The sequence below is a fragment of the Lagopus muta genome, chromosome 29 (assembly GCF_023343835.1).
Source record: "Lagopus muta isolate bLagMut1 chromosome 29, bLagMut1 primary, whole genome shotgun sequence".
Taxonomy (NCBI): Eukaryota; Metazoa; Chordata; class Aves; order Galliformes; family Phasianidae; genus Lagopus; species Lagopus muta.
This window is the reverse complement of record NC_064461.1, coordinates 1,116,350-1,126,742: the sequence shown is the minus strand read 5'-3', so window position 1 is coordinate 1,126,742 and position 10,393 is coordinate 1,116,350. Positions and strand designations below refer to the sequence as shown.

At 53.5% G+C, this 10,393-nt stretch overlaps 1 protein-coding gene across 1 annotated transcript; it reads right to left on the bottom strand.

Annotated features, from left to right (window-relative positions):
• Window positions 1-918: 918 nt before the first annotated feature.
• Window positions 919-10,112, bottom strand: LOC125685648 (methanethiol oxidase-like). Its single transcript, XM_048928904.1, has 13 exons — window positions 10,001-10,112; window positions 8,696-8,821; window positions 5,510-5,590; window positions 4,946-5,058; window positions 4,221-4,406; window positions 3,638-3,758; window positions 2,917-3,099; window positions 2,562-2,744; window positions 2,357-2,431; window positions 2,124-2,245; window positions 1,937-2,029; window positions 1,681-1,799; window positions 919-1,566 (listed from the first exon to the last, which is right to left on the bottom strand). Exons 1-13 carry the CDS (start codon window positions 10,110-10,112, stop codon window positions 1,404-1,406), a joined length of 1,677 nt encoding a protein of 558 aa, XP_048784861.1. The 3' UTR covers window positions 919-1,403.
• Between the last annotated feature and the right edge of the window lie 281 nt (window positions 10,113-10,393).

The following is a 10,393-nucleotide window of genomic DNA, read 5'->3' as shown; positions in this document are numbered from 1 at the left end:
GATATTAATCACCAAGTGAAAATTAAAAGTGAGGACTGGGTTTCTTATAATTGCAGGGTGAGCACTTGTCGTGCGATGGCGGGTGGGAGAAGCGATGCAGCAGGTTTCCCTTTGACACATCCGACCTCGGCTGCTGCCTCAGGCACAGCTTCACCGGAAGGTTCCTGCCCTGTCATCTGCACCCACCCCAGGGGGGGAGCTTGGACACAAAGCCACCTTCCACCCAAAGATCTGCACCCAAAAGCAAAAAGGCCCACAGGTGCGGCATCAGCAACTCCTGCCCCACCTCCACCTGCTGAGGCTCATCTCAGTGCATTGGGTGCTTCAAACCATGATGGGAGCTGTAGGGCCACGGGGGGCTGTTGGATATGAGGGACTGCAGGACAAGAGGAGATGCACTGCAGTGAGGAGCTCTATGCCACCATAGAGCCTTCTCTGATCTGGGCCAAACAAACGGAGCAACCAGAACTTCCAGAACTCCTGCACACCTCATTTTGGAGGCTTGCTTTCCTCCCAGGACCATTAAGGGTGCAATAACTTTGACCATGGAAAGCGTGGAGGAAGTCAATGTTCTTCCGAGAACATGAAAGGCTGAATTTAAAAGCATACTCTTTATACTCTAACATTTGCAGACTCCAAACTAATTATGGCTGCAAATTGTGCCTGCATGGAAAGTCTCGAGGCAAATGGGGACTAATGGGAACATGGGTGGGTGTGCAGAAGGGTTTCTGCAGCACATCCCTGGGGCAGCGTTTGCTGTCCTGCACAACAAGCAGGATTCCATTGCAAGAAGGGGCTCACATTGGAAAGGCTTCTGTGAATTAAGACGTGAAGACCAAGGTGATGCAAAGAAGAGTTTTATTCATGTTTGAAGCAGAACACCAGAAAAGCAGCATCAGGAATCAGGCATCCCTTTCTGAATGAAGCACTTCACGCTCCTTCAGCGACGCAACACCTCCTGGCCCAGGCGCTGGCACGCGCCAGCAGGTTCCATGTGCCCCAGTGCCAGGGAAGGACTGCCCAGCAACGAACGCGGCTGAAGAACAGCAACGCAGACAACGTGGGCATTTCACCTTCTGTGGCCTTCATCAGCGAGTGTGAGCAAGCTCTGAATCCTAACGGAGAGCTCAACGGCCTCCAGCAGGCTCTGTGTGGCACGGTGAGGCTGCAGATTGCAACTGAAGGGAGCTGTGCGTTGTGCACGGCTCAGAGTCAGCAAGGAGCCGAGCTCTGCTCTGGGAAGTGCACCCAGGGACTCGCGTGCACGGAAAGCAAAGGCTGCCTGCACTGGCTGCAGAAATGTAGCTTCCAGCAAGAAATGGGACCCCCAACCCAATCACCCCACGCTCCGTTTGATGGCTGCACTACAGACTAGAGAGAAGAAAGGAGCTGTGCCATGGCGCCTAGGCGGAGATGTCGGAGGTGGAATCTCCGCAAGGGAAGCGGATGTCGTGGGCAAGGCAAGGCCCGCAGGGCTCCTTTCCAAAATCCACCAGGAAGTTCTTGTTCACCGTCAGGCCTCCCTTCTCCGTGTCCACGTCGATCTGCAGCATGACAGAGCCTTCCCTGCGAGGGGCGATGGAGCAGCGTTGCAGACAAGAGCGGCGCCGCACGACCTTTGCCATTCCCACCCCCGAGGGATCACCCAAAAGGGCCCCTTTCCTCCCAGAGGTTCCTTACTTGACCACGTTCGGGTAGAACTGCTTGTCCCAAGTGCTGTAGAAGGAGTTGGTGACGTACAGCCTCTTGCCATCCACGCTGAGCTGGATCTTAGCGGGGCCGCCGTACACCCGCTTGCACTGGAGGCACAACAGAGAGCAGCGGCGTTGCTGGCTGCTTTCTTTCAGCAGACGAGCAAAAGCAGGAGCAGCAAAAGGGAGCGCAGAGCAGAGCCCGAGTGCGGAGGACGCCGCGGGGCAGAGCCCGCAGAGCTCACCTTGATCACCAAGGGCTCCGGCTGGCACTTCAGCTCTTCATCTCTGCACACCGTCACGGGCCCGCCTCGCAGGATGCTGCCTCCCACAAACACCTGCAGGCAAGGCAAGGAGACGCGTGGCTTGGCACCCAACCACCGCCACCCACTGCCACGGAGCTGCGAGCGCAGCCTCCTGCCCCCGCCTCACCTGTCCCACCAGCCGGGGCTTGCAGGTCCTGGAGAGCTCGTACTGGCGGATGTCTCCGTGCAGCCAGTTGCAGACGTACAGGTACTTGTCGTCCAGGGAAATGACCAGGTCGCTGGGGAAGGCTGGGAGGGCAGAGAAGAAAGAGCCGTGGGTGAGGCGGCGTCCCCAGAAGACACCCTGCACGCACGGCTCAACGTGCCGGGAGGAAATGCGGAGCAGCACGGGGGGCTCACCCGGCATCTTGGGCAGAATCCATCCCGACACGTCCTTGGCTGGGATCTGGATGGCCTCTTCCACTGCCCAGCTGTCTCTCTGCACAAGAAACGCACGGCTCACACCGGCGGCGAGGCTGGCGCTCCTCGCTCTCAGCTCCCCGCCCTCCATCGGGGCACTCAGCCGCTCCCACAGCCGGGGGCCCCGGGGCCGCAGGCCCAGCACTTGCCTCGCACTTGTAGAAGCGGTAGATGACGCCGCTCAGGGCACAGCTGACGTAGCCCTCGGCAGCATCGGGGTTGTGCAGGAACTTCACGCTCAGGGGCAGCGAGTCCTCCCCCAGGTCAAAGCACTGCGTGAGGGTACGGCAGGACAGATTCCACACGTTCAGGCGGCGCCCGAAGACCCCTGAGCAGGGGGAGGAGAAGTGAGCCGGGAGGGGCGGGCAGCCCTGGAGGTGGGCGACACCTACGGCGCTCTGCTCGTCCCCTCCCTCCAGCTCCCACCCATCCTGGAGTTCCTCTGCGTCGCCCGTCAGCCTGCTGAGCGCTGCCCAGCGCCTGCGTCCGCGTTCCCTCACCTTTCTTCAGATCATCCGGGTTAAATCCCCGTCCCGCAATTCTTGGCACCATCCCGGCGGTGCTGATGAGAACGTTGTGGCGTGGCTGGTACCAGAAGTCATAGCCTGTTGGGGGAACCTCGCACTCGTGTTCCCAGTTACCCTTCAGCTCAAAGGTCTCTCCATCCAGCACAATAAATCCACCTGTGGCACCAGAGGGAAGCACAGCAGATCACTTGTAAGCGCGATGGTTGGATGGTAGCTGCAATGCCTCCTCTGAATACTTTCTGCCTTTAGATACTGAGCTGCACAGGCTCTGCAGGTTCCTGTTTTCATAAGAACCTGTGCAGTACAGCTTTCCATCTGAGCTATGCAGAATTTTCTGAACCAAAAATTTATCCCCACTTCATATTGCAAGTCTTTGCTTTAGTGTGCACACTGTGGCACGTTACCGATGTTGGCTTTGCTCACTCCATCTCCCTTTCTGAAGCAGGGATGGATGAACGCCTTCCTCACACAGTAGGACTGCCTGCCTGAGTCTGCAGAGGGCAGCTGTGCCTCTGCTCTTGTCTTCGTTTCCCCACACTGCACCTCATGCTTGGGCTCATAGCTGCATGAAATACTCAGAGTTCTCAACAGTTAGCTCTCATTTGATGTTTGAAACTCAGGAAGTCTGTGGTTCGTAAGCTGCTTATTTTTCTAACAGGAATCATGTTATTGGAACAATCTGGAGGAAATGTACCTTTTCCATGGCCAGCTGCATCCCCCATGTTGGCGATCAGAATGTCACCGTTGGGCAGGCTGTGAACTACACTAAGGTGGCCCTTGTTGCACTTCCAGAAGACATCCACTGGCTCAATCATCTGAAAAACAAAGAGACACACATGTAAACCTCTGCCTGATCAGCTCATTTCAGCTTTTTGGGGTGAAAAAGGCAGAGCCTTTTACCATCAGAGGATTCTGAATGCACCAGACCCTCGGAAAGGAGCAGAGAAGCCACTGAGCTCTCCTTTACATGAACAGCATGGATGGAACAACATCCAACAGGTAAGAGCTCGCTTGTCCACCTCACTATGAGGGGTATTGGTATGGGCTGTGTGACACGATCTCAAGTTACTGGACACTCCCTGAATGCAATAGGGAAAAAAGTGATGATGGGAGTCTTCTTTGGTCTGATAGAGAGAGCTGGTAGGGAAACTTGTCCCAACTCTGTAAAATGAAGGGGTAAGAGAAGAAGAGGAGAGGACCTTCTCCCTCTGTGTTACTCCAGAAGCACCAACTCACAGCCCCTTTGAAACAACTTGTTGGAGTCACTCCAGACTTACCTTACACACTGTGGGACCCCGGCACTGCGTGCCCACATCCACCACGTAAATACGGGAAGAAATCAAACAGGGGAGGATCAGCTTGTTCTTTTTTGTTGTGATATTGTCAAAGCAGACTTTGCCAGCGCTCCACCCCGAACAGTGCAGCTCGTCTTTGAGGTTGGGCACAGGCAGGCGGTGGATCACCTGGGCAGCCAAAGGTAGAGTCAGGGTTTAGTCGAGGAGATGGGTGGAAACAGGTACCTTCAGCAACCAACAACTTAGAAGTGGAAAGGTCAAAGCTTCAAAGTAAGGAATCGTTTCAAAGAAGCACAGCGGATGTGGTCAATTGGCCTGAGCAGCCATCAGAGACAGGTAGGTGCTGATTTCCCATTGGGATGTCAGCAGCCAGGTTGGGGCGGTGCATAACAGAACATCTCTGAAATTGCAGTGCACCAGAAACATGCTGAAACCTGCAGAGGTGCTGAGAAACCAAAACCACCTGGGTCACTGGTGGCCATCTTTGCTGATGAAGAGCCACTGACAGGAGGTTCTACTCAAAGCTTCACTTAATGTCATAAGAAGTGAGATATGAAGTGAGTCACAGCTGGTGTGTGCACACAGAGATGGAGATGGTTCAGCAAGAGCCAGGCACACTGGGGACGGCACAATGGAGGAAATGCCATGGAACTGGAAGGACAGTGCCAGTAGTGATCATCAGGCCAAGAAGAGTCTGGGCACAGTACCTGGCAGTAGTGCGGAGATCTGGGGTTGAGATCGATGGTGGCCAGGAAGTCAGGTTGGTTGATGCACGTTTCTCGGTAAGTACATGTCACATATGCAAGCTCTTCCTTAGGAGCTAGGTGTATGGAGCATCAGTGTTAGAACATGCAATGAAATAACAGCAAAGGCAAATGAAAGCTTCAGGAGACTCTCAGGACGAACGAGGAACAGGTTGCTATGAGATGTGGTGGTGCCCCATCCCTGACGACACCAAGGTCGGGTAGGACAGGGCTCAGAGCACCCGAGGGAGCTTTGGATGTCCCTGTTCATTGCAAGGTGGGACAAGATGACCTTTAAGGGTCCCTTCCATCTCAAAAGATTCTACGATTCTATGATACTAAGCTTAATTTTCTGCTGCCATGACTGGACCAGAGGTAAAGCACAACACAAGTGGATCACTGTAGAGCTACAGTATTCACCTTTCAGGAAGGGACTCAGTACATGCAGTTAATTAAGGGTGGTCTGTGAAAGACAGACTTGATCATCGTCCAACCTGAAGCTGAGTCAGAGCTGTCACAAACACCTACCTTCAGAGCATGGCTGATAGCACTTGGGTTTCACTACATCAGGGCAGCTGGGGTACTGGTAGCACTGAACTCTGCATCTGTCTGTGGTGAGAAAAAGAAAACGAAATGGGAAGTGCCCACGTCCTTCAGTGGTGCCGACTCAGAAGACTCTGTCCCACTCAATGGACTTCTCCCACCCTGGCTGCCAACAAGGACTCCATGACCAGCAGCTCTGTTGGCGGTGGCCCCAACAGATCTCAGGTACAGCAGAGGAATCCTCCTCCAGGTGCCACTGGGCACCATGGAGTCTTTGAGGCTGAAAAGACCACCGAGAGCATCAAGCTCAGCCTCTGACCCATCGCTCCCATGCCCACTAAACCATGACCATGGGGTATCACAGATCAGAGCACTGCTCCATTCCCTTCTGCATCCTGCACTCATCCCGGCTCCATCAGCAGCGATGGAGAGGGAGCTGATGTGGACAACCATGTCAGCATTGAAGCCCTAGCAAGAAAATAACTCCAGCTTCTCTTGGAGCAATTCCCCAGCAGAAGGGGAGCACAGATCCCACAGCCAAATGGAAATCGATTGTCAAAGCGCAAAGAGGCCCCTGGGAACAGCGCTAAGGGAGGCTGCAGAGCGTTCCTTACCCATGCTGAAGGCCTTCTGGTTGACTGTCGCCAAGACGGAGGTGCTGGAGCTGAAGGAGCAGCTTGCTGTGTGCCTCGCTGGAGTGGATGTGTAGTGGCAGGGCTCGGAGGGGCCTTATATACACGGCAGAGGGGTGGGGGGCAGCAAGCAAGCTGCCAAGGGAGGAGCAAACGCTCCCAAGCGTTGGGAGGTGCCAGACCAGCAGTGTGGCTTGTTTCCGCCTTGCTACCCAGCAATCTAGAGGAAAAATCTGCTGTTCCATGCAGGTCCTTTCCTCAAGCACAAGCCACGCGATCAGATTGCGGGGCTCTGCTCATCCCCAGTGGGACTTGGCCAGGCTCTGCTGGCCTCCATGGCCCAGGCAGGACATCAGCTAATTAACGCTGTCCCCCATCCCCGGGTTCTTGCCTTACCAATGTGCAGAGCCTGCAAATTCCACGTGAGCGATGAGAAGCCCATCTAGATAATTGCCCCACCATCAGCTTCTGGAAATTACGAGCCTTGATCTCAGTGTGGCCACCAAAATCTGGACCCTGACACACAGCACGTCTCTGTCAGAGGGCTGAGATGAGGCCATGAAGCTCTGGGGCAATCCAGCCCCATGTAGCAGCTCTGCAACAGCAGCCTCTTTGTCTCCCTCCATCTCTGAAGCAGAGCAGTGCCGTGGAACATGAATGGCAGAGGTGACTCTGTGTCCACTTGCTCTGAGGGCAGGCACTGGGCTGACTGCTTCAGTGCTGTGTCCAGGACAATCTCCCACTGCCTCCTCCCGGCTGCTCAGCTCCCCGTACCACTGACATGGACCTGGTCCCTACCATGGACACCCAGGTCTATGTGGAGAAAAGCCTTCATCGGTCCAGTGGGAGTGGGCTCCCAAAATCCACCCCAACAGGACCTCTTGTTGTCCCTGGTCAAGATGCAGATACTTAAAAGGCGAGCTGTTAGTGGCACACAGCCCAGCTGTGCTGTCAGTGAGCCTCCGGGTGCCATGGAGGCACCAACTCTGTAAAGTACTGGGCACTGGTGCTGCTCATGGCCTGCAAAGGGGACTGAAGCGCTTGAGATACCCCCAGGAAGCACAGAGACCTCCTCTGAAGGGACTGTGGTGTTGGAGACAAGCAGTTTAGAAGGAATGGGGTCTCCTGAGATCACCCTGTTGATCAGATGCCAAACAGGAAGAGAACACCAAATACTGTGGAACGTGAACAAGTGTCGTATCTGGAGGAAGAACTCCTCAATCAGTGAGCAAATTACATGGGATATGTAATTGTTCCATGCAGGAATGCAGAAATATCTGATGGAGCCATTAAAGAAGCCTCAGGGAGATCCCTATCAGAAGAGAGGACAACTGCACCCATCTCGCCCAGGCTCTCATTATTTCTCTCTGGTTTCGGAACTGGTCTCTAAATATGTGAGAGCTGGACAGGCAGCAGCCAAACACTCGGCCTTTTCTGGAAGAGAGGAGCATCAAACTGCCACTGCCAACGTGCTGGTGGGAGAACTCATGATCTGTTTAGCCAAAATCCATCTCAGCAGTGTCACTGCTATGGGCAGAGGTGGAGGAGAGATTATGACCAGCAGCATCTCAACCCTTCTGGTCAAGCCGTCAGTGGATGCTTGTTGCTGTCAAGCTATCCCCATGTGCATTAGATTTTGCTGTCACAAAGTGCATGCCTCACTGCACCTTCTTCTTGCAGCTGCACAACTGCTAATTAGAAAGATCGTTTGCCTTCTACACACTAATAAAGTTTGCTGGTCATCTCATTTGGCTTTTCTTGGTGACGTCTTTGGCATCCCTCACAAAACCAAGCTGTGGGGCGTAGAATTTTCTAATTAAACCTGATAGGAGGAAGGGGAAGAGCAGGCTCAGCAACACCAACGAGCAAGAAAGCAATGGTTAGTGGAGAGCAGCATCGGCGTGAGCTGTCATGGAGCCAAGAAAAGCTCCCTGTGGCCAGCAGAGATGGCAACCACAGCATGGAGAGCAACTGGGGCTTCTCAGGACAGCCCACAGCAAGGTGGCAGCTGCTTCCCTTCTCCTGCCCATCACTTCCTACCCTGATAAGGAAGAACACGCTGTAATTTGGATAATGGGCATGGGAAGGTGATGCAATCTGGTGCACACCAGCACAGCACACTGAGGGTGCTGGGAGAAGACCTTGCATTGCCAAGGACGTTGTGGCTGCGCAAAGCACCCAAGCAAGAACTCCTCCAAGGATGGGAGCCCTCTCCAGTCCTCCTCCAGCTCTGCAGGGTGGCAGTTTTCTCCCTTCCCATTCCTACCACATTTCAGCAGGGCACGATGTTTCATCAGCACTGAGGCACAAAGGAATCGCTGCAATGTATGGAACGAGTGATCCCAACTCTCCTGACAGCAGAGAATGCGAAACAGAGGGAAACGGGTGACTGTTTACCAGACTGACAGACATCCTCACCTGACCCCTTTGGTGTGAGGAAAAATGTGCAACAACTGAGAAATGTGAAATCACAGCGCTGGTGGGAAGGAAGGAGACAAAATGACATAACTGCACTGACATTTGTCTTTTATTGCCTCACATAAGCCAATGGAGGAATCTTCAATGCCATCACTGGAGGAAGACACAGAGTGCACCTCCAGGAAAGAATCTGCTATTATGAGCGTGGCAGCCCCGCTGAGATCCTCCCGAAATCCACTAATCTCCTCTGGAAAAAAAGAAAGCTGTGTTGTGGACAAAGGAACTGCATTCAGATGCGCCACTTTGCCATTCTTCCTGTATCCAGGCTAAGGTCTCTTTATAATGATTGTATTCCAGGGTTGAGTCCCGGTTTCACATTTGCCTGCAGAAGAAATGAGGGGTAATTAAAACAACTTCTTCCTCATTAAATTCTTACTCTTTATCTTCCAAAAGCTCCCAGTCTCATTCCCTTCCCAGGAGCACATCACCCCAGGCACACCACACACAGCCCCGGAGTTTGTTCTCATCTCCATGACATGAAATCAGTGCAAAATTAAACTCGGAACTATCAGCTTGTTCTTTTCCTTGATGACACATCGTCCAAACATGCGATGTCTCTCTTCCACCCTGAAGTGATGATGCTCATCTGTCAGGTCAGATAGGCACTGGAACACACGAGAGTCCTGTTTCGTGCAGACAGAAAGGGGAGCTCGATGCAGGGGGCCGCTGGGGATGCCCTGGGGATGCAGCGAGGGGAATGCTGCCCTCACTGCTTCTCTTTTGGAGCACTGCTGCAGCTGGGAGAGGTGCAGGGATCAAAGCCGAGGGCTGATGGTGTGTTCAGCAGCTGGATTGCACAGCTTGTGCCAACCTGAACAGCACTGACCCAAACGAGGCAGCTGGAAAGGAACTGCCTGCAGTCGGAGATGGGAACCTTGCAGTGCACTCAGCACTGGGTGGCACTGAGTCTGGTCAGGTTGGTTGTTGGACTTGATGACCTTTGAGGGTCTTTTCCAACCTAATGTTTTTGAGCCTGATCCTATGACAAATTCACAGAGCTTTGAAGCACGCCAAGTGCACAGCCCTCCAGACAAAATAAATCAGGAGTTGTTTTTTTCTGGTGGTCACTCATCTGATCTCCTGGAAACAGCCAACTCTGAGTGACTTGGAGCAGGCAGACTTATGCAAAGCCAATATTCACCATGATGGGTGGAGGGATGGGATAGAGAGCTCCGAGCAGAACCATGGGGAAGATGGGATCACCCTTCCCACTACAGCCCACAGTTACAGTTGGACAAGCCCATCAGAAACCCACATCCTCAGGTTGTGATTTCAGGCACCAGGTAATGAGAACTTCAGGCTGCCACCAAATGGCCCCATGGCGTGCAGCCACGGGGACACCAGGCACCAAGGGATGGTGAGTCACCTCTTGGCCATGCAGCTTTCTGCTGGATCAGCTCGTCAGCACCTGAGGACACCAGACGAGAGGCAGCAGCGTGCAGCTGGGAGATGAATGAGGAGGAACTTCTGCTCTTCATGGCACCCAGACTGCACTGCGCAGCTGTGTCTCTACCTGAAGAACTGCATTAGCATCTGAGCTGTTTACTTGAATATTTCAGGTTCCACTCCAGAGAATCATTTCACACTTCTCTGTGCTCATCCTATTCACAGATGTGAAAGCAAAACATCCCTCAATGACTTGTCCATCTATTACTGAATCAATCTCCTTTTCAACCCTCTACAGCATGCATGTTTTCTCTGCACAGTTCTCTAAGAAATGCATTGTCCTTGCAGTAGCCAGGTGGTTACATTTGCATCC